This window comes from Nicotiana tabacum, chromosome 21 (assembly GCF_000715075.1).
Source record: "Nicotiana tabacum cultivar K326 chromosome 21, ASM71507v2, whole genome shotgun sequence".
NCBI classification, from domain to species: Eukaryota; Viridiplantae; Streptophyta; class Magnoliopsida; order Solanales; family Solanaceae; genus Nicotiana; species Nicotiana tabacum.
Window position 1 is genome coordinate 30336525 of NC_134100.1, and position 25395 is coordinate 30361919.

General features: G+C 39.1%; 1 protein-coding gene across 1 annotated transcript; it reads right to left on the reverse strand.

The window, feature by feature from the left end:
• Positions 1–23990: 23990 nt before the first annotated feature.
• LOC142175180 (serine/threonine-protein phosphatase 7 long form homolog) lies at positions 23991–24497 on the reverse strand. The gene has a single exon (XM_075241760.1). It carries the CDS (start codon positions 24495–24497, stop codon positions 23991–23993), a length of 507 nt encoding a protein of 168 aa, XP_075097861.1.
• Between the last annotated feature and the right edge of the window lie 898 nt (positions 24498–25395).

The following is a 25395-nucleotide window of genomic DNA, read 5'->3' on the forward strand; positions in this document are numbered from 1 at the left end:
TACCACTGAATTATCCCCAAATTTCCCCATTTACCAGCACTACCGAGGCACCACCTCTCAGACACCGCAGTCTCCACCTCCGAAACCAGTTCCATATTTTCCTCCACCTATGACTCCTGTTTTCGTAGCACCTCCCCCTGCTACATTCCACAAATCTCCTAGTGAGCCTACATTCCAGGCCCAGGACAACCAATATTACCCCCCGGATCCCACCCTCAAAGCCTCCGAAATCCATTCAACTGCTCCTCGTTTTGATCTCCCAACCGAAATTGACAAGCCAGCCAAAAATGCTGAACAAGAAGAGATGATCAGGAAGGTCAAGAGTCTAGAACAATTGTTCAGATACATGCGAGGATTAGGTGGGCAAGTCAGTGTAGCATACAAAGATTTGTGCTTATTCCCCAATGTACAATTGCCAGTTGGTTTCAAGATGCCCAAATTTGACCTATACAGCGGGCACGGCGACCCAGTAGCTCACTTAAGGGGTTTCTGTAGCAAGATGCGAGGAGCTGGGGGAAAGGATGAATTATTGATGGCTTACTTCAGTCAAAGTTTAAGCGGATCAGCTTTGGAGTGGTATACACGCCAGGACCATGGGAGATGGTACACCTGGGATGACCTAGCACAGGCATTCGCATACCATTTCCAATACAATCTGGAAATCATCCCAGATCGACTATCTTTGACAAAATTTGAGAAGAAACACAATGAAAGTTTCAGAGAGTACGGTTTCCGGTGGAGAGAACAGGCAGCAAGAGTGGATCCTCCTATGAAGGAGAGTGAAATGGTAGACTACTTCCTCCTATCCTTGGAACCAACTTACTATGCCCACTTGGTTTCAGCGGTAGGTAAATCATTCAACGAAGTAGTAAAAATGGGAGGTATGGTGGAAGAAGGCCTCAAGACAAATAAAATCATGAGCTATTCAGCGATTAAGGCGACTACTCAAGCCATTCAAGGCGGGGTAGGAGGAATCGGAAGAAAGAAGAGGGAGGAAGCAGCAGTAGTTGATTCAGGAATTTGGTCAGGACCCAGAGGTTCACTGCCTTACTATAATCAACAACGACCTCGCCAATCAACCTACCACCACGATTCATCCCAACACTACTATCACCCTTTGGAGCCTTATTTTTCCATTAACCATACTCAAGCATACAATCAGCCACCTGTTCACGCCAATTGGCGTGCTCCTGCCATACCAAGTACTTACCCACGAGCCTATCCCGGACCAGGTTTCAGGCCTAGGCCAGCATTCAGGGGAGAAAGGGAACAGAAAAAGAAAACGTACACTCCATTGGGAGAATCTTACACTAGTCTGTTCCACAGGCTGAGACAGCTGGACATGCTAAGACCAATACAATCCAAGCTACCCAATCCTCCTCCAAAGAATCTGGATTACACCATTAGCTGTGAGTATTGCTCCGGTGCACCAGGCCATGATACGGAGAAATGCTGGCATTTGAAAAATGCAATACAAGAGTTGATTGATACTAATAAAATCGAGGTTCAAACCCCCGAAGATCCCAATATCAATAGAAATCCAATGCCAGCCCATCAAGTGACTAATATGATAGAAATCATACAAGCTGATGGAGAGACAAAAAAGCCATCACAAACTGTCATGATGATCAAGTCTCATGAAGCCAAGCCAGATAAGCAGTTAACAGAGGAGAAGCCGGTACCTAAGCAGAGCAGAAATGATGATGAATCATCTGTGGTAGACAAGAAGGGGGCTTCGAGCAAGGTTGCCACAAAGCAAGAAAGGTTGAAAGTGATAGTACTAGGGGTGGTCAGTAAACCCATTGTAGTCATGGAAGGAGTCCGTGTAGATCGGGTTATTATCACACCTGTAATCCAGTTGCCAGTCATCAACAACAAAGCCATCCCATGGAACTATGAACGGGTGACTGTAATGTACAAGGGAAAAGAAGTCAAGGAAGAAGTGTGTGAGGTGCAAGGCTTGACTCGTTTGGGAAGATGTTTTACACTCGAAGAGTTAAGAAAAACTAAAAATAATCCCACACCAATAAAGAGAGTTATGACGAAAGAAGAGGCGGAAGAGTTTTTAAGAAAAATGAAACTCCATGATTATTCTGTTGTGGATCAATTGAAGAAGACGCCCGCTCAAATTTCTTTGTTGTCATTACTGATCCATTCAGAGGAGCACCGTCTGGCTTTGATGAAAATCCTGAATGAGGCTCATGTTCCTGAAAAAATCTCTGTAAATCATTTGGGAAGAATAGCCAACAAAATCTTTGAGACAAACAGAATTACTTTTGCTGATGATGAATTGCCTGTGGAAGGTACCGAGCACAACAGAGCTCTTTACCTCACCGTGAAATGTGAAAACTCCGTAGTAACCCGGGTATTGGTTGACAATGGGTCAAGTGCAAACATCTGCCCTCTCTCCACTTTAAGCAAATTAAAAATTAAAGAGGAGAGGATCCAGAAGAATAGTATCTACGTACGGGGGTTTGACGGTGGAAGCAGAGATTCATTTGGTGACATAGTGTTGGAACTAACAATAGGGCCAGTTGAATTCACAATGGAATTTCAAGTGTTGGACATAACTGTTTCTTACAACTTGTTGTTGGGTCGACCATGGATCCATGCTGCTAAAGCAGTCCCGTCAACACTACATCAGGCTGTCAAGTTTGAATGGGATCATCAAGAAATAGTTGTTCATGGGGAGGAAAGTTTAAATGCTCACAGCAATACCATTGTACCGGTCGAGGGAACAGAAAATGACCAGGGACCATGGGTATACCAAGTATCCGATATAGTGTCGGTAGAGAAAATTCCAGAAGGGAAGTACCTTCCGAATCCAAAGATATCCTCTGCATCAGTCATGGTAGCCTATGAAATGTTAAAAAATGGTTTTATACCCGGCAAAGGTCTGGGCTTATCTTTGCAAGGAATTATACAACCAGTATCTCTCCCCGAGAACTGGGGAACATTCGGTTTGGGATTTATACCCACTATCACCGATGTGAAAAAGGCCAGAAAGCTGAAACATAAGGCATGGGATCTTCCAAAACCAGTCCCACCTCTATCAAAGTCTTTTGTCAAGACCGGTTCTAAAAATCGCCCGATAACAACAATTCCTAAATCCCGGGTCAATCCTGAGGAGGAATTAATTGAAAGATTCGAGAAATTGTTTGATGATGTGAATATTTTGGAAAGCGGAGAAGGGTGTAGCAACGCAGAAGTTCAATTCGTTGGGCCAGAGACAAAGCTTAATAATTGGAAAGCCACTCCTCTCCCCATTCGAAAGGAGTCTTGGTAGTTTATTTTGATTTTCTTTCAGTTTGTTTGGGTTACTTCAGGGTTGTAATCCCAAAGCTTATCTTACAGTTTGTTTGAAGTGTGCAAACCTTGTTATCTTTCATCATCCAATAAAAAACAGTTTCCTTTTTATTATCATTCCTGATAGTTTTCTTTTCTTTTTTCCTGTACAGTTTTTTTTACGCTGGCTCTAGTGATATGGCATGCATGAGGAATCCTCAGCCCAGTCTTAAAAATCAATCTGGTTCCGAAATAATAATTCAAGAAATATATTGTGATTATGAATCAGAATATGATGAAGAGGAGGTTTTTGAAGAGATTAGTAAAGAGTTAATTCACTTTGAGGAAAAAATCAAACCTAACTTGAATGATACCGAGGACATCAATATAGGGGACACGAGTAATGTCCGGGAAACTAAAATAAGTGTCCATCTCGAACCAAAGATCCGAGAGGAGTTAATTAAAGCACTCATAGAATTCAAAGATGTTTTTGCATGGTCGTATGACGACATGCCGGGCCTGAGCACTGATTTAGTGGTTCACAAATTGCCCACCGATCCAACGGTGCCTCCTGTCAAGCAAAGGCTGAGAAAATTCAAGCCTGATATGAGTGTGAGAATTAAGGAAGAAATCACCAAACAATTGGAAGCAAAGGTCATTCGAGTCACTCGATATCCTGTTTGGTTAGCTAATATTGTTCCTGTGCCAAAGAAAGACGGCAAAATTAGAGTATGCGTCGACTACCGCAATCTCAACAAAGCAAGTCCAAAGGATAATTTCCCATTACCCAATATCCATATTTTGATCGACAATTGTGCCAAGCATGATATAGGATCTTTCGTGGATTGTTATGCCGGGTATCATCAAATTCTAATGGATGAAGAAGATGCAGAAAAGACGACATTCATCACACCATGGGGAACTTATTGCTATCGGGTAATGCCATTCGGTTTGAAGAACGCCGGAGCAACCTATATGAGAGCGATGACCACAATGTTTCATGATATGATACACAAGGAGATTGAGGTATACGTGGACGATGTGATCATAAAATCAAAGCATCAGGCCAACCACATTGGGGATTTGAGGAAGTTCTTCTTAAGACTTCGCAGATACAACCTCAAGCTTAACCCGGCCAAATGCGCATTTGGAGTTCCATCTGGAAAGTTGCTGGGATTCATAGTCAGTCGAAGAGGCATCGAGCTAGACCCATCAAAAATCAAAGCCATCCAAGAATTGCCACCTCCAATGAACAAAACTGAAGTAATGAGTTTGTTAGGAAGGTTGAATTACATCAGCAGGTTTATTGCTCAGCTCACAACAACCTGTGAGCCAATTTTCAAATTGTTGAAAAAGGATGCTGCGGTCAAATGGACCGATGAGTGTCAAGAAGCGTTCGATAAGATAAAAGGGTACTTGTCGAACCCACCCGTGTTGGTCCCGCCAGAGCCAGGAAGACCTTTGATTCTTTACTTGACGGTCTTGGAAAATTCATTTGGTTGTGTATTGGGGCAACATGACCTCACTGGCAGAAAAGAACAGGCCATCTACTACCTTAGCAAGAAATTCACAGCTTATGAGGTTAAGTATACTCATCTGGAGAAGACATGTTGCGCCCTTACTTGGGTAGCTCAAAAATTGAAACACTACTTGTCATCCTACACTACTTACCTCATTTCGCGTTTGGATCCATTGAAATATATTTTTCAAAAGCCTATGCCAACGGGAAGACTTGCAAAGTGGCAAATTTTGCTCACAGAGTTTGACATCATCTATGTGACTCGGACTGCAATGAAAGCCCAAGCACTGGCCGATCATTTAGCCGAAAACCCGGTCGATGAGGAATACGAGCTGTTGAAAACCTATTTTCCTGATGAAGAAATAATGCATATCGACGAGGTGGAGCAAATTGAAAAACCTGGCTGGAAACTTTTCTTTGATGGAGCCGCTAACATGAAAGGAGTCGGGATAGGAGCTGTAATCATCTCTGAAACAGGGCATCACTATCCTGTTATGGCTCAATTGCTATTTTATTGCACCAATAATATGGCTGAATATGAAGCTTGCATTTTGGGGTTAAGGTTAGCCGCAGACATGGGTATCCGAGAAATCTTAGTCATGGGAGATTCGGATCTTTTGGTACATCAAATTCAAGGAGAATGGGAAACCCGAGACTTAAAGCTCATACCATACCGACAATGTCTACATGATCTTTGTCAGCGGTTTCAATCAGTGGAATTCCGGCATATTCCAAGGATCCGTAATGAGGTTGCCGATGCATTGGCTACTTTGGCATCAATGTTGCACCATCCAGACAAAGCTTATGTGGATCCACTACATATTCGAGTACACGACCAGCACGCTTATTGCAATATGGTTGAAGAAGAATTTGATGGTGAACCATGGTTCCACGACATCAAGGAGTATATCAGGATGGGGATATATCCCGCACAAGCCACAGGAGATCAAAAGAGGACCATTAGGCGACTGGCAAATGGATTCTTCTTAAGCGGAGGGGTTTTGTATAAAAGAACACCAGATCTCGGATTATTAAGATGCATAGATGCCAGGCAAGCTACAACTGTCATGTCTGAAGTACATTCGGGAGTTTGCGGACCCCACATGAGCGGATATGTGTTGGCAAAGAAAATCCTCCGAGCTGGTTACTATTGGCTTACCATAGAGCGAGATTGTATCAGTTTTGTGCGCAAGTGTCATCAATGCCAGATACACGGAGATTTGATTCATTCTCCACCATCCGAGTTGCACACAATGTCGGCACCATGGCCCTTCGTTGCCTGGGGCATGGATGTGATTGGACCAATTGAGCCGGCAGCATCCAATGGGCACAGGTTCATTCTGGTAGCCATTGATTATTTTACCAAATGGGTTGAGGCCAAGACATTCAAATCGGTGACCAAGAAAGCTGTGGTCGATTTTGTCCACTCAAATATCATATGTCGATTCGGAATCCCAAAGGTGATCATCACAGATAACGGGGCTAATATTAACAGCAACTTAATGAAGGAAGTATGTCAACAGTTTAAGATTACACATCGCAACTCTACCCCATATCGGTCCAAGGCGAATGGAGCAGTCGAGGCAGCCAACAAAAACATAAAGAAGATACTTCGGAAAATGGTAGAAGGTTCAAGACAATGGCATGAAAAATTACCATTTGCATTATTGGGATACCGCACTACTGTTCGCACTTCAGTAGGAGCAACTCCTTATTTGTTGGTGTATGGCACTGAAGCAGTAATTCCTGCAGAAGTTGAGATTCCTTCCCTTCGTATCATCGCCGAAGCAAAGATTGATGATGATGAATGGGTCAAAACCCGGCTAGAACAGTTAAACTTGATTGATGAAAAATGATTGACCGCAGTATGTCATGGTCAATTATATCAAAGAAGAATAGCAAGAGCATACAACAAAAAAGTGCGTCCACGGAAGTTCGAAGTGGGCCAACATGTGCTGAAACGTATTCTTCCACATCAGGTTGAGGCAAAAGGCAAATTTGCCCCGAATTGGCAAGGACCATTCATTGTGACAAGAGTATTATCGAATGGTGCACTATGCTTAACAGATATTGAAGGCAAATGCATATACATGGCGATCAATTCTGATGCGGTAAAGAGATATTATGCATAACTTTTTGAATGTTTGTATTTAGCATTATTTCGAAGATTGGAATGACAAAGGCAATTTATTCTGCTATCCAAACACTATACCATTTGCTTCCCCTTCGAGCCATATTTGTTTCTTTCTTACCCTCTCTTGGAATCAATGAAAATCAAATATGAGTTAAAAAAAAAAGAATCACTATTATTTGGTGAACTACGTTTGACCTGATTTCTCAAAGAAGGATACGTAGGCGCCTCACGGCTCGATCATAGGGTGCACAATATACATAATGTGCACAAAAAGAAATATCAAGCGACCCCAATCAAGAAACTGGGGCAAGAACTGTATTGGAAATAAGAAAAAGATTCCAAGAGTTGTAATTTTAAACCCATACCAAAGCTATTTAGCTTTTAATACCTTTTCCATTTCTAACCCCATACCAAAAAGACCTTTCGATCAATCTTAGAAAAATGCTGAGACAAGCAAATGAAGATGGTTCATAACACTCTGGTACAAACAAGAAAAGAAAGTAAAAATGAGAGAGTCTTATAGGTGAAAACCCACACGGGCACCATAAGGCGACGGAAGTGAGAGAAAAGTAAAATGAGAGAGTCTTATTGGTGAAAACCTTCGTAGGCACCATAGGGCGAAAAGGAAATGAGAAATGAACAAATGAGGAAGGTTTGTTGGTGAGAACTCTTTGAGATATTACAAGTCCAACAGGTCTGTAAATGAAAAATGAAGTTGGATTACGAAAATTTTGGGGAAAACAAAAATGAGACAATTGAAAGGAGATTGATTAAAGACTGGGTTGATTAATCCAAAATTCATACCCTGATCATTGACGGCAGTGACTCCAATCAGATAAGTTTATTCCTTTTCCAACAGTCATCCAAATTTGGATTTTTCTTTTCATTCTAAAATTATCGAAATCAGCACATTTCGTCACTAATAATCTTACTTTTCTAAAGCTTTGAGATAAGTTTTATTCCAAACAAATAAGAAGGAATGTCAAGGTATACTATCAAGATTCAAGATTACATGATGCAAAATACGGCCATGAAAGGCGGGAGATAAAAATAATAAGATATGGGTGTAAGAAAAATGGAATCAAAAGTGGATCAGCAATGTCAGGAGAGACATATGATTACGGTTAAAAAGGTTTGAAGGAAAACATACAGAGGGGAATCCTATAGTCAAGGATCAATTACAAAGACAAAACAGTCTTTTTCAACCATTCCAAGGCAATAAAACAAGACGAAGAGAAGACCCACCATCAGTAAGAATACCCCAGTTAACCACCCTGCTTTAAACTAACGAAGTTTTCTTTGATTTAAAACAGGGGCAAAGACAATATTTGTGTCAGGAAATACCTGATAAAGAAGTTCAAAAGAAGAAGCCAGGCGTCCACCTGGAGAATGAGGATGAGAATTAAAGAAATCTGGCGTCCACCTGGATAATGAGGATGAGAATTGAAGAAGTCAGGCGTCCACCTGGAGAATGAGGATGAGAATTGAAGAAATCAGGCGTCCACCTGGAGAATGAGGATAAGAATTGAAGAAGTCAGGCGTCCACCTGGAGAATGAGGATAAGAATTAAAGAAGTCAGGCGTCCACCTGGAGAATGAGGATAAGAATTAAAGAAATCAGGCGTCCACCTGGAGAATGAGGATGAAGAATTGAAGAAATCAGGCGTCCACCTGGAGAATGAGGATGAGGAATTGAAGGAGTCAGGCGTCCACCTGGAGAATGAGGATAAGAATTGAAGAAGTCAGGCGTCCACCTGGAGAATGAGGATAAGAATTAAAGAAGTCAGGCGTCCACCTGGAGAATGAGGATAAGAATTAAAGAAATCAGGCGTCCACCTGGAGAATGAGGATGAAGAATTGAAGAAATCAGGCGTCCACCTGGAGAATGAGGATGAGGAATTGAAGGAGTCAGGCGTCCACCTGGAGAATGAGGATAAGAATTAAAGAAGTCAGGCGTCCACCTGGAGAATGAGGATAAGAATTAAAGAAATCAGGCGTCCACCTGGAGAATGAGGATGAAGAATTGAAGAAATCAGGCGTCCACTTGGAGAATGAGGATAAGAATTGAAGAAGTCAGGCGTCCACCTGGAGAATGAGGATAAGAATTAAAGAAGTCAGGCGTCCACCTGGAGAATGAGGATAAGAATTAAAGAAATCAGGCGTCCACCTGGAGAATGAGGATGAAGAATTGAAGAAATCAGGCGTCCACCTGGAGAATGAGGATGAGGAATTGAAGGAGTCAGGCGTCCACCTGGAGAATGAGGATAAGAATTAAAGAAGTCAGGCGTCCACCTGGAGAATGAGGATAAGAATTGAAGAAGTCAGGCGTCCACCTGGAGAATGAGGATAAGAATTGAAGAAGTCAGGCGTCCACCTAGAGAATGAGGATAAGAATTGAAGAAGTCAGGCGTCCACCTGGATAATGAGGATGAGAATTGAAGAAGTCAGGCGTCCACCTGGATAATGAGGATGAGAATTGAAGAAGTCAGGCGTCCACCTGGAGAATGAGGATAAGAATTGAAGAAGTCAGGCGTCCACCTGGAGAATGAGGATAAGAATTGAAGAAGTCAGGCGTCCACCTGGAGAATGAGGATAAGAATTAAAGAAGTCAGGCGTCCACCTGGAGAATGAGGATAAGAATTAAAGAAGTCAGGCGTCCACCTGGAGAATGAGAATAAGAATTAAAGAAGTCAGGCGTCCACCTAGAGAATGAGGACAAAGAATTAAAGAAGTCAGGCGTCCACCTGGAGAACGAGGATGAAGAATTAAAGAAGTCAGGCGTCCACCTGGAGAATGAGGACAAAGAGTTGAAGAAATCAGGCGTCCACCTGGAGAATGAGTATAAAAATTAAAAGAAGTCAGGCATCCACCTGGAGAATGAGGATAAGAATTGAAGAAGTCAGGCGTCCACCTGGACAATGATGATGAAGAAAGAAAAGAAGCAGTCAGGCACCCACCTGGAAAACAAGGGAATACAATTGAAGTGTTGGAATCAAAAACCCGCTCATATGAAAAATGAGCACATTCAGAGTCAATAAAGCAGAGGAGTCCAACAAAGTCCCCAGCAGGAAACAACAAGAATCCCAAACAGATAAAAAAATACGGGACATAATGAAAAAGGAATACGGAATAAGCCAAATGCCCAAGAGACACCGAGATATCAAGACAACAAGAAACGCAAGGGCATGATCTAGATAAGATTTTATAATTCATGTACCATAGTCTAGTTTAGTTTTTTGTATTACCTTGGAAGTAAGGTGTAATAAGGAGGTCAGCAAGCAGTAAAAACAGCACGAAGCAGCAGTAACATCACAGTCCCACGGTAGTCCCAGCTACCAAAAACTTCCCGAACTACATTGACCTGATTCCTTTATAGCCAAGGATATGTAGGAAACCTTTGAAGCAGGGGTTCGGTCAAATCTTTCAAAAAATGCTTCCCACGGAGTACTTAAATGGGCAAAAATCTCTCGTATCCGCTCACTTTATCTTTGCACGAAAACTCTTCGAGTTTACGCACAAAGAGGGGCAGCTGTGAGCACGTGATTTTTGCCTCACGAAAACTACTCCAAAATAAATCAAAAAATAAAATAAATTTCTTTTACTGTGCAATTTTTGAATTTTGCGTGGTGTTTGTTAAATATTTGTCTTATATCCGTAAATGTTTACGTTATCATAATAAAATGAAAAATAAAATAAAATACATGTTGCATGCATATCTAGGATTTAATTATGCATTGATTCAAAATAAAAACACAAAAATATGCATTTTTATTCTATTTTAAATATTCCACTGTGTGATTAATGTTTTGTCTGTATGTTGAATAGTTGTTATAAAGTGATTAATATTTTCTAGAAGTTAGAATTGTTTTATAATTAAAGTTAGGAATTTAAATTAGAAAAATAAAATAAAATAAAATAAAATAAAATGTGAAAATCGGACCTGGATTAAAATCCAGGCCCAAATCAAATTACCCCCCCACGGCCCAATCCAAACAGCCCAGATCCGGTCTTATTCAAACGAGTCAAAACGACAGCGTTTGGTCATGGTTTATCAGTGACCGTTGGATCAAAGCCAACCAACGGCTGAGATCCCACGTACCTAACCCATAATCTTACCCGATCCAACACCCGGTTCAACCCGTCCCCCCAAACTTAAGCCAAACGACGTCGTTTGGTTAAGTGAGTAGATCCTGGCCTTTCATTTTGATTGATCGGACGGTCAATATCAGTCCACCATTCCCCTATATAAACCCATAATCCTTACCCCGGCCCCCCTAACTAAACACCCCCCTCCTCTCCTGTTCATCGTCTTCCCAAACAGACCCCTAACCCTAGCCGCCCCTATTCCCCATCGCCTGAAACCCGGAGGCATCAACGCCGCCGGTCACCAAAATAACACCCTAGAACCCCCTGAACATCCTCTACACAGATCTGACCTTAGTTTCCTTCGAATCAGACCCCAACTCTTTGAATATTAAATCGAAGGTGGGTCTGAAAACTCAAACCTTTCCAATGGCTTCCAAAATAACACCACAGCATCCCCTAGCCTACCTCGTTATGGATCTAGTGTTGGTTTGGTTCGAATCCCCTCAGAACTATTCGAATCTTCTTTTGAAGATTCGAATGAAACCTAACCCTACTCAGATTCCTCCCAAATTAACACCAAATGACCTTTAGGCTTCCCTCACCCTTGTGCCATCTTTGGTTTCCCTCGAATCTACCCAGAAGTGTTCGGATTTAAAATCCAAGATCTGAAACCCTAAATTTTCCAATCTTGGCATCTTTTTCACTTCAGACGAAAGATTGAGGTTTAATCGACCTTAGTCAAAGTATTTTCAGTAGAAAATACTTCGACTAAGGTCTGTTTGATTTCAAACAAAGTCCAAATCCAAGTTGAGTTTGAGTCCGGTAGAATTTGAAGGTTCAGAGGTAATTTTTCTGTTTCTTTTGTGTATTCTACGTATATTCTATGTTTGATTCATTAGTCTGTTTAATTTTTCATAATTTTCTAGTCAATTCTGTTATACTGTCTCCTACCCGTCTACTTGATTCTAAATGTGAATTGTTTCTGTTGATTGTGATTATGTACAATGTGTGTAATCGACTCGATTAAGTTCGTCGATTAGTTGTATTGTGAATCTTGTTTCTAAAAATGTTGACTGAAGCAGCCTATTTCGGATGGATTATTTTTTTGTAATCAGTTGTTTCTTATTTGATAATCAGTTTGATTAATACTCGTTAATTAAGTCATCTTTGTTTATAGTTCAATAGAATCCATCAAATGGATGTTGTATGTGTGTTGATTTCTGAGCATTAAGTTTCAGGGCATTGTCAGTATATTGACAATGCTCCTGTATCTGTTTGATCCTAACTCAATGTTGAAGTTCTGTTTAAATTGTTATGTTGAATTCAGTGTGATTTTACAAATGTTGATTAAATGTAATTGTGTTAGAAGGTTACATTCTTAGTTAAGATTCAGTCCAAAGCTTTAGGATTGGTTGTAGCTGTTTTAAATCAGATTAATAATCAGGTTTGAACAGATTTTTAAAAATCTGTATTGTTAGATTTTAAGTTTGACAGCAGTAATAATAGTAATCACAGTAGGATTTCTGAGGTTATTTCTGGGACAGAATAGTGAGGGCAATATGATAGCACAATGGGCTAAAAGTGGAAAGTTATTGGCTATTATTTAAAGTGATAATGGGAAACAAGGGATAATGGGGCTGCTTAAAATCAGGATAGGATCATTTAAAGTATTCAAAAAGCAGTTTTAATGGAACTTTCTGATTTTAAAAGGAGAAAAGGGTCCATCCAGCACTTAAAAAAGAAAGGGGCAGCCCTGTATAAATAGAGGGGGGCTGGATCAGACTTTAAAGGAGGAGAAAAAAAATCAGATTTGGGGATCAGATTTTAAAAGCAGATCTTAAGAGGGAATTGAGAGAGAGAAATGAGTTTTCAGACAGAATTTTAGATCAGATTTTGAGAGAGAATTTAAGAAAAATACACCTAGAGTGAGATAAAAGAAAAAATCAAGCAGAAAATCAGATTCCTCTTGGAATCTGAAGAGGAAGAAGAAACAGAAAAGAAACCAAAAGAGAGTATTTGCACACACACACACAGTGAAGCTGAAACAGAAAAAATAGAAAAGAAAAGAAAAATCCGAAGCCTTGTTGTTCTTTTTGAATCTGTCCGGGTCTGTGTATTGATACTATTTGGTTTTAAAATCTGAAATTCTTTAAGAAGCTTTGCTCTTGTGAATCTGGGTTTCTCGGGTCTCATTATTGCTCAAGTCTGGGGAAAGACTGCTATTCTGCTGATTTTATTACTGCTGCTACTGCTGAAATTTACTCTTTATACCTTCATTTCCAGGTACATATCCTTTTAAACTTATGTTGTGAAAAGCTTCAACACGGCAAATAAATGAAGTTTGGAGTTATGATTCTGCTTTCTACTCATCTAAGCCATTTAGTTTAAATTTCAGTTTTATTTTGTGTTGGTTAATTAGTGGTGAATTCAACGCCATGGCTATAAGTTATTTACCTTATTTGAAATTCGTATAAGGTTTGTAATAATGTTATCCATTTCAAAATCTCACTAGTATAGGTATATGTGAGTTGTCAAAACAGGGAGTATGGCATAAAAATGGGCCATTGATTACATCCCATAATACCTTTAGCTAAATGTAAAGTAGAATGGAAGTATTAAGAAGTTACATTAGTGGTATATCTTGTAAAAAATATGATTTTGTTTAGATTGATATAAGTTATTATATGGCATGATGACAGGTATATTTATAATCATATGAGTAAGGTGAGTTGGTATAGCTCGTCATGATGTTAAGAATATTATGAATGTTTAGGCGCACAACTATGTTGTATGTAATACAATTTTATTGAATCAATTCAAATAATAACCCCTTTCTCATCAATTTGATTATTTAAACAAATTAACTAAGCAATTTATAATTTTGGATTAAAAACAAGCATATGAGAATGAGATGCTATGTATAAGCATGAATGACAACATCTTATATCAATGGTAATTAGAAATAGAATTTGCACTAAATGTAAATAATGAAAAATTGTTCAAAAATACTTCTTCCCTTCATAAATCATTTTTTGTTAGTTTCATATGCAATTCATTCTTTGGCACATATATATATGTTGTATTTGCTAAAAATCATATTTATTCTTTTCTTCGAATTTGAATAGTGTGGATGAATATAATTTATACTCGGAAATTATAGTCGACGGGCAATATTTAATAAATTGTGAATTCTTTTAAAAGAATTTAAAGGCATCCCCTAAAATGTGAATTTTTCAGGAATTTCATATAAAATGTGTAGATATAATAAACAGTTTTGTGAAAAATCCATAATATTATTACAAAAAATTCTGCACAATTAGGGATGCGTTCGCGTACCCTGACTATATTTTTAAAAGCAAAAATTCGGATTATGCGTACGCGCAATTTCGAGCGAATATTTAAGAAAAGGATTTTTCCAAGGATGTTAAAATAATTTCATATAATCCGAGATGTGCAGTTCATTGTCTAAATACAAGGGTGATGATGTTCCTGATTTTATTTTAAATTTCGAACATATATTTTTTAATAAAAACTATAACATGGACAATATTATTGTGTACACGTATGTGTGGCACGATCCTCTGTAATTATAAAAGATATATAATACGAATATACGTACGCGTAATTCATTATAAACAATAAGTAAAAGCGGTAGTAAAATCATGCAATAAACACGTATTTAGTAAAATCAAGATAATTAAGCCAATAATAAAAACAGTTGAGCGACCGTGCTAGAACCACGGAATTCGGAAATGCCTAACACCTTCTTCCGGATTAACAGAATTCCTTACTCAGGATTTCTGGTTCGCAAAATAAATAACAGAGTCATATTCTCCTCGATTCAGGGATTAAAACCGGTGACTTGGGACGCCTTAAAATTCCCAGGTGGCGACTCTGAAGTAATTAAATAAATCTCGTTTCGACTGTCCTTCAATTGGAGAAAACTCCCCACGCGCCCCACGGGCGCGGTAAAAAGGAGGTGCGACAGGGAGTTCCTCCACACAAGGTTAGGCAAACCACTTACCTCGAACCAGCTCAATCAACTCGAAATCACGTTATTCCCACGAGTACTCGACTCCAAATTGCCCAAATATATTCAAATCAATTTCATAATGTAAATATAACTTCAAGTAACTAATTCCATTAATTAATTCGAAGCTAACACGTGAAATCAAGAAAATTTCCCAAAAAGTCCCCCGGGCCCACATCTCGGAATCGGGTAAAAGTTACGGATTATGAACTCTGATTCACTCACGAGTCTAGCCATACCAAAATTATCCAAATCCGATGTCAAAATCTTAATCAAAACCCCAAAAATTAGGCCTAAGAACTTTTCCAAAATTTTTACCAATTTCTCACCTCAAATCCGAAATTAGATAATGAATTCACGTTTAGATTAATGGGTTATAAGCAAAAAGGAGTTATGAATCATTACCCAATTGATATCTCTAAAAATCCCTCAAATTTTCGCTCAAATCCGAGCTCCCAATCTCTAGTTTTGATAAAAAAGGCTAAACCCTCGATTTTGGAATTTTATAATCTACCCACGTAATTCATTCTTCGTGAACGCGGAAGGCCCATCGCGTTCGCGAAACACAACTTTGCTAGGCCCAGAATTTCTTTATCACGAACGCGATGACCCTGTCGCGAATGCGGTAGCAACCTTCTCCCTCCTACGCGAATGTGGGACCTTTTCGCGAACGCGTAGGTATATGACCTCACAGCTTCGCAAACACGAGACCATCATCGCAAATGCAAAGTGTTAAGCTTCCACCAGCCCCAGCTCCTCTTCGCGAACATGAGATCCCACTCGCGAACGTGAAGAAGGAAACCAGAACTAGAGACCTGCTGCATTTTCTACAATTCTCTAACTCCAAAAATGACCCGTTGAGCATCCGAAACACACCCGAGGCCCCCGGGACCTTAACCAAATATGTCAACCAATCCTAAAACATCATTCAAACTTGTTTCAACCTTCGGAACGCTATCAAAACACCAAATTAACATTGGATTCAAGCCTAAGAATTCCAAACATTCCCAAATTCTGCTTTCGATCAAAAACTCTATCAATCCTCGTCCGAATGACCTGAAATTTTGCAAGCACGTCACATTCAACAATACGGAGCTACTCCAACTTCCGGAAATCTATTCCGACCCCGATATCAAAATCTCACTATCGAACTGGAAACTTCAAAAATTCAACTTCAGCATTTCAAGCCTAATTAAGATACTGACCTCCAAAACACAATCCGAACATGCCCCTAAGCCTGAAATCACCCAACAGAGCTAACAGAACCAACAAAATTCCATTCTGTTGCCGTCTTCACACTACTCTGACTATGGTTCAAATTATAAAGCTTAAGCTCTCTTTTAGGGACTAAGTATCCCAAAACACTTCGAAATTCAAAACAAATCATCCCAGCAAATCAAAATAGCAGAAACAAACACGGGAAAAGCAGTTAATAGGGGATCGGGGCGTTAATTCTTAAAACGACCGACCAGGTCATTACATATCGGGTCATCAAACTGACCTTACAAGAAATTTTGTTAAAAGGGATCAATGACCAGATGAGTGAATCGATCAAATTACGGGTGTGCCACCCTTTATCAATATAATTGACATCGGCAAAAACTCCCAGCAACCTGGAGATCAAGCACTGCCCTATTATCGATACCAAAATCTTTTAAGATGCCAGACATCTTGAAGTACGATGGAAAATCGGATCCCAGGATTATATTATAGCTCTTATAACAAGAGTCAAATGCAAAACTCGTAAAGAAATTTATAGAGGCACTCACAAAAGGGGCGTTAACATGGTATTCATTTCTTTCTGAAAAATTTAATTAGTTCATTTCATGAACTTATAGATGCCTTCGTTAAGGCGCATTTCAGAGTATAGAAGGTAGAAAAATAAATGGAGAATATTTAATTCGCAAGGAAAGCATAGAGTTGCTCAAAGAATTTGTAGACTGATTCTAGAGGAGGATGCTACTGCCTCTTGTCCTATATAACTAGGTTGCATTAGCTTTTGCAAAAAATTGAATGAGAAAAGGATGGAAGCCACAAGAAGATTAAAAGAAAGTTTATGGGAGTTCCCCCAACTACATGGAATGACGTGTACAATCGATACAATTCCATATTTTAGATAGAATAGGACGCATTAATTGAACCAGTGTCGACAAAAAGTCCAATAATAGATACACGAACCGTCTTGAAAGTACATCAAAGCAAATAGAAATCTATCTAGGAATTCTATAACCAATACAATCCCTATAACGATATATTGCATCAGGAACCTGACAGAAGATCAAGGACAAATCAAGAAGGTAAGGGTTCCGAACAGCAGAGTAAAGTAAGACTATCCTGGACATGTAAATAACCGGATATGCCTCAGTTTAATGACTACCACTCTTGAATTGTCAATTATAAGGCTAATGTGAGTGTTTCCAAAATGATAATGTGTTGTCAGATATGTGTGAAAAATAAGATGACCTAAGGAGATAAGATCAAATCCTAGTAAGAGAAACCAAATTTTTTGGTGTGAGTTCCACAATGATCACGGGCAAAGGATCACAGATTGTGGAATTTTATAGAATGAAGTATATTATCTTTTGAACAGAAGATACTTTATGGAATTATTCTATAAAAAAGGAAAGCAGTCTTATATGAAGAATCAGAACAATAAAGGGTTACCATGAGCTCCATCTCCTAAAACACAAAATTAATGTTATTTTGGGAGGAGTAGAAATCTACGGGGTAATATTCACTGTTGCAAAAAATTTGCTAAGGTTTCAGTTACTCACGGAAAACACATTAGGGAAACATTGTCTAGAGAAAGCATTACTTTTGATGGCGAAAATGCGGATGGATTGATGATGCCACATAAAAATCACTAATAATTACTTTACATGTCTTAGATATTAATTTAAAAAGAATTTTAATTAATTTAAGTAGTTCGGCGACTCTTACTGCAAGTAATTGAAGAGATGTAGTTGACAAATCAGATTATTCCAAATGCTCGATCACTTTTCGGGTTCGATAACTCTAACATGATAACCCAAGGTGACATTACTCTAATAACTTTTACTGAGGGGGTAACAAAAGATACCTCATTTCAAGTAGTAGCTGCAGATATGGCCTATAATATCATTATATGAAAGCCATGGATTCATGAAATGGATGTGTTACCCTCTACTCTATATCAAGTTATCAAAATCCCATCCAAATGAGGAATCAAGCAAATCAAGGGAGATCACAGACTAGCCTGGGAGTTAAATCTAACCCTATGGTTATTACAAATGGGCTTGTCAAGGATAGAGGCGTCAAATAGAAATTAGAGCAACCGGGGTCACATGATGTTGTATACCCCTCAGCTGAAGGAAAATTGACTATACTGATTTAAATAGAGCATATCTCAAAGATTAGGTTCTTTTACCATATTTGACCAACTAATAAATGCAACTACTGGACATGATCTTTTGAGCTTTCTATATGTATTCTCTAGGTACAATCAAATTAGAATGGACTAGGAAGACCAGGAAAAGACTTCCTTCATCACAAACCAAGGGACTTACTATTACAACGTGATTCCATTCAAACTCAAGAATGCAGAGGCAACATATCAATGACTTGTCAGCAGAATGCTCAACTGTTACATTCGAAAGTCCATGGAAGTTTACCTAGATGATATGCTGGTAAATCGGTTCAGGCGGTTGATCATTTGAGTCATTCAAGGAAAATCTTCGTGTCTCTCCAAAGATATAATATGAAGCTAAACCTGAAAATATGCATTTGGAGTCACATATGGTAAGTTCTTGGGTTTCCTTATTTCTAACAAGGAATTTGAAGTAAATCTGGCTCAAATCAAAGCTATCAAAGAGATCTTAGACATTTTTATAAGCAAGAGAGAGGTGCAAATATTACCATATTAGCTAGCAGCTTTGGAGAAATTTATATCAAGATCCTCAGAACGGAGCTGCAACTTCTTTTCAATGCTAAAAAGAAAAAAGATTGAGTGGACACCAAAATGTCAGTAGGCATTAAAAGATCTGAAGAAATACTTGTCCAATTCACTGTTGCTTTCAAAACGCCGGAAAGGAGAGCGGTTGCTAGTTTACATGTAAGTTTCAAAAGTTTCTGTAAGTACAATCTTAATTCAGGAAGGCAAAAGTACAACTTTAGATGATAGGAATAGCTAGCCCAGATCGGAAGATGACAATTAAGGCTTTTGGCAGCATTGCAAAACTGAAAATTATTCCTAGCCTTATACTTCCTTTTAGGAATAGGACCGAATGACGTCAAGTTTACCTGACTAAAAGACCAAGACAAGAAGTTTTATTTTGTGTTTCATACAACTTAGTCTAGTTGTATGAGGCTTCTTTTTGTCTCACAAATTTGTGGACCCCAATCTTACACTTCTGGGTCCACAAAACTGTGAGACAAAAAGTTTCCTCATACAACTAGTGTCAGTTGTATGAGACACGAAATAAAATTTTCCGACCAAGACATTTAAACTATAAGGCCAGTACGGACATATGAAGGGATCTTAATGAAACCTGAAGATTCAGTTAAAAAGTGACTTTGCGAATTTTTTTTGATTTTCGAGAAATGCAACCGGAACAAGTTCATTCTAAATGAGTTGGAAACCTAAATGCCAATATTTTGGACTCAAAACACGTTTCTACAGCGTAAAAAAAGTTACTTTTCTACATAAAATGAGGTACTATACTGTGTTTTACTTTAACGGTATTTTAGACGTTAAAGTGAAGCGCAGTATAATACCGCATTTTACATATAGCGCAGTATTATACTGCGTTTTACTTCTTTTTTGGGCCCACCAATAAGTGTTCTACGGTAAACTGACATAATAATAATTCAAATATATAAAGCGCGATATTATACTGCATTTTACATAAAACAAATTCTACACCTCGAGCTAGGACTTGCCTTATTTAAAGAAGTTAGGATTTTATGAAAATCCATTCAAAACTTACCTTCAAACTTCCGTTCATACTTTTCTTCTTGTTATCAAGCATTTTTTTATAATGTCTGAAGAGCCAAAAATAAGGGTTTTATTATATTGGGAGGGGGGGGGTGAGGTTGTAATAGAGAATAACTCTGTGAGGTATAGTTCACCTCCACAGTGCCATGTTAAATTGCTGCTTACAATGGAGTATGATAAATTGGTATCGTTGTAACGTAAAAAAAATGAGTGTAAGGAAACATTCGGTAAACCTTAAAGTAACCGGTAGATTTCTGTATTCTATGACTCCGCAGGGGTTTGCTTATTATTCTTAGTTTAACATCGAAGATGATGAAACTCTTAGAGATTTTTTGCAGATTCGGGATGAATACAGGGAATTTATTGTAATAAAATTGTTGAAAATGTACGTTAAGTTTGAAGACATTCTCAATAATGAGGTTGTGCATAGTAGGGATAACCCCCAGACATCGGGTGGTTATTCTGTAGTAGTTTTTTCCGGATAGATTCCTGATGAAGAGTTTGCCTTGATTTAAACTTATCACCACTGACGAATGAGCAACGAGGAAATAATTTTTGACTTTGTATAATCCACAAGACGATTGGTAAACTTCAGTTTTTCTACGCTTTAGCGATGTTTGTTTTATGTTTGAATTGGATTTGTATTAACACTCATAATTATCATAGGGGGTACCATCCAGATATGAATTTTACAAGTTATGACCCTGCTCCTAGTTGGAATATGCGTAGTTCTGGCGTGTTGGACCACGGTGGTCATCCATGAGTCATCACCAGGAAGAAAATGTCCATCATGGAACGTCAACACAGTACGACTTGTAAATGAAGTGATATAGCTATATGTAAAGTATTTATCAATTTGAATAGCTTATCATTTTGTTTTTTTTGTGCAATGAAAACGAGCAACTTAACGTTCCTAACCTCACACAGTTTCCCGTAGACGATGAATTGACTTGTGATTTGGCAGATGCGCAGAGTCAGGAAGATGATAGTGATTATGACAACAATGCTAATGAGTCTGGAGATGACACACCCTTCCCTGGTGAGGGTGATTAGGAGGAGGATGTGAATGTCGAACCTGAGCTGATGAGGGAGCATGCTTCTCCACCTCCCATTAGACCAAGAATGTACGAGTCCCACGTGCCATTTTATGAGCAGAATATTCCCTACCTTGATAATTTGCCAAGTATGTCGGATGTGGATGCCCTCACAAGGGATGCCGTTCGGTCAGCAATGTGGAATGAGTCTAGACCAGCGAAGCTGGCAAAGGGCATGTATTTTCCCGATAAAGCTCGCCTAATCAGGGCTATAAAAATCTATAGCGTAAGAGAGTGACGTGAGATGATGGTAAGGGAGTCAACTACGGAGGTATACAATGTTGTATGCTGTAGAGACTTTATGGGTTGTCACTGGATGTTGCATGCCAGCAAGAAGAAATCAGGGTTGTGGAAAGTGGATAAATATATTAACACCCACAGATGTGAAATGGACACATTCAATGAGAATCACTTCAACTTAGATGTAGACTTAATTTATCTTGTCTTGATTCCATACTTGGAAGTGTCCATTAAGTTCAAGATCAAAGAGTGTATTAAAGCCGTCCACCAAGAGTATGGGTGTACTATAACCAAAAGAAAGGCATATCTCGGGCACAAACGTGGTTTTGAAATTATTTATGGTGACCGGGATAAGTCCTTTCATCACTACCTAGGTACATGGCTGTACTGAAATACTTTAACCCCGGGACTGTTGTTTAATGGAGGCGTGAGCGGAGTTCGAAAAGACCGAAATATATTTTCAACTATGTGTTCTGGTCATTTAAACCTGCAATTGATGGTTTTGTGCATTGTCGTCCGGTAATTTCCATAGACGGTACTCATGTCTATGGAATGTATGATACTAAGCTTTTGATTGCAGTTGCAGTAGATGCTAATGAGACAAATATTTCCACTAGCTTTTGCCATTTGTGCCAATGAAACCGAAGAGACGTGGACGCTTTTTTTGAACCACTTGAAGTAGTACGTTGTCAAACAGCGTTCAGTTATTTGTCTAATATCTAATCGACATGGTGGTATTTTAAGTTCTGTACAGCATTTGCCTGAATGGCAGGAACCCTATGCATACCACCATTACTATTTGAGGCACCTGAAGACCAATTTCTAGAAGAAATATCACGACAAGGCTTTGCATGATTTAATGTGGATGGCTGCAACTGAGCACCAGTAGTGCAAATTCACGAGGCGCAAGGAAGGGATCCGGTAGTTAGATCCAAGAGCCTATACTTGGCTGATGGGACATGAGCTTCACATGTGGACATTGCATGCTGATGGTGGCAAACGATGGGGAGCCCTGACTACAAATGAGTCGGAGTCATTCAACGGCTTATTGAAGTCTGCACGTGGATTGCCTGTCACTGCCATGGTCCAGATGACATTCAAACAGATTGTGGAGAGGTTTGTAGAAACGCATAGAGATGCATCAGAATTGATGGACAGGGGTGTTCAATTTATGCCAATACCGATGAGAAGATTTGAGAAGTACAGGAGGTGAGCACATTGGCATTCATATTTACAATACGATCGCGATCGGGGTATTTTTGAAGTTCGCACCGCTATCCACGGACACTGGGGGAATAATCTACAGACAGTGAATGGAGCCAGTAGGTTGTGTTGATGTGGGAAATGGACCATCTACCACATGTCGTGCGCACATGCCATGAAGTGCTTTCAACAAGTTGGTTTATGGGCAACCAACTATGTTGATAGGCAATACAGTATTGCTGCATACTAGACACATATAGTGGGAAGTTATAGCCATTGGGTGCTGAGCATTATTGGCCGCCGGAACCATTTAAAATGGTGTGTAACAAGGACTATTTGCGGAAGTTGCAGGTGCAACAGAGAATGCGTATACGGAACCAAATGGATGTTGGTGATACCGATTATGCGCGTAAATGTGGCATATGCTTGCAAACAGGACACGACCATCGTAAATGTTCTTCAGTTGGTGTGGGTGGTGGTGGTAATCAAGCTCCTGGTGCAAGTTCGTCGAATGTACCCAACTATCAAGGATACACCTAGTGTTTTGTTTTCGTAATATTTTTGTAATAAGTATTTGTACTTGTGTATATTACAATATCTATCAAATAAAATTATGTTCCACAATCTTATTATATCTTATTTTTTAACATGACCTTTTGAATTGGGATGATGATATGGTAGTTCCAACATTCAACTTATTGGTGTTAGTAAAGAAGACCAATCTGAAGATTGAAATTTCATAACATAATATTCGAAGATGAACTATCAAGTTGTCGTTGTATGACATCCAGATGAACTATAAAATAATAACATAAAAGTGAGTATGCGCAACACAAGTGAATTTATAACAAGTAAGTTTAGGTGCATATTTACCTGTGCGGCCTCCAGCATATCCAACACATCCCTGATAAGGGGGAGATTATGATGAGCATCAATGGCTCTGTAATTTCCACGCCGGAGAACCCACCTCCTAGATAGAGGGAGAAACGGAGGGTGCTGCATCCAGAGATAATGGTGGTAGAGGTGGCTGCAACGGCAGGAACCGCTCCCAGGCCCAAACCTAACATACAAGGTCGACGTAAAATTTAAGAGTCATTTTGACTATATAGAATTAGAAGTAATGAACAGAGTATTCGAATATGCTGTCACCTGTAGAAGCAGCAGAAAACCACATACGTCGCTCTGGATACCCATGCTATCCCGACACAGACTCCTGTACAGGTAAGCGAGAACAGCAGTACCCCAGCTATACTGGGGTAACTCATCTAGCTGCTGAAGATGATGTAGAAATTGCATACTCACTAGATTTTCCGAAGTGTTCAGGAACAAGACACCCCCAAAAAGAAGGAGCAGCGCTAACCTCGTGTACCGGTAAATATGTAGAACATCTATCTCGCCGGTGATATCAGGGTGCAATACCTCCAAATACTATCTAATAGCTGTCACAGAAATGCGACTACCCCCTGAAGCTGCAGCCTCACCCTGTGACCTAAAACCAGTGAAATGCTGTAGCAAGTCCAAATACTGGACACACGTCATAGATCTCATATACTGAGGCAGTGTAATGGCTAGTCCATCAGCAGGCAGCCCATATAAAACCTGAACATCCTGAAGCATGATGGTGGCCTCACTAATAGGCAGGTGGGAAGTCTGCGTCTCCGGTCGCCACCGCTCTATCAACGCCGTGATCGAAGACCAGTCGAGCTGCAGCCGCCCAATCTCAAAAATCCTATAGAAGCCCGTATCACGCTGGTGCTGGACTACGCGGGAATGGAAACCTCTCTCCCTCATAAAGTCCCACACGTCGTCCACTCTCCTGACGCAGAGAGTCTGCTCCACTAGCTCTCCTTCCCATACGTAGGCGGGCCTATGATCGCTCTGTAACACTAATATCTCATCCGAGAAAGGTCCAGGATGCACAGGCAGCACGTCCATGTCATCTACAATATTAATTATGTATAAATTAAATATTTAATTATTTAATTGGACAGAATATATATCTATGGGTTCGAGGCTCGATATTTGAGGCTCAATAGCACTAAGCTATCCTGAATTCTTATGTGTGTCAATTTCAATATTTTTTGAATTTTGTTTGTTTTATAAATTAAATATTTAATTATTTAATTGGACAGAGTATATATCTATGGGTTCTAGGCTTGATATTTGAAGCCCAGTAGCACCAAGCTATCCTGAATTCTTATGTGTGTCAATTTCAATATTTTTAGAGTTGTGTTAGTTTTATAAATTAAATATTTAATTATTTAATTAGATAGAGTATATATCTATGAGTTTCAGGCTCGATATTTGAGGCCGAGTAGCACCAAGCTATCCTGAATTCTTATGTGTGTCAATTTCAATATTTTTTGAATTTTGTTTGTTTTATAAATTAAATATTTAATTATTTAATTGGACAGAGTATATATCTGTGGGTTCCAGGCTTGATATTTGAAGCCCAGTAGCACCAAGCTATCCTGAATTCTTATGTGTGTCAATTTCAATATTTTTATTTTTTTTTTAGTTTTATAAATTAAATAATTAATTTTTAATTGGACAGAGTATATATCTATGAGTTCCACGCTTGATATTTAATTTGACAGCATATATTAATTTGTTAGTTATGTGTGTTTGTTTTATAAATTAAATAATTAATTTTTGTAAAGTATAATTAGATAGAGTTTGTAGTTAGTAGATACTTAAACTACAGAGATTCTACGCTAAAAGGCTCTATATTTTACTACGCTAAAAGGCTCTATATTTACTACGCTAAAAGGCTCTATATTTTACTACGCTATAAGGCTCTATATCTTACTACACTATAAGGGCACTATTCTTT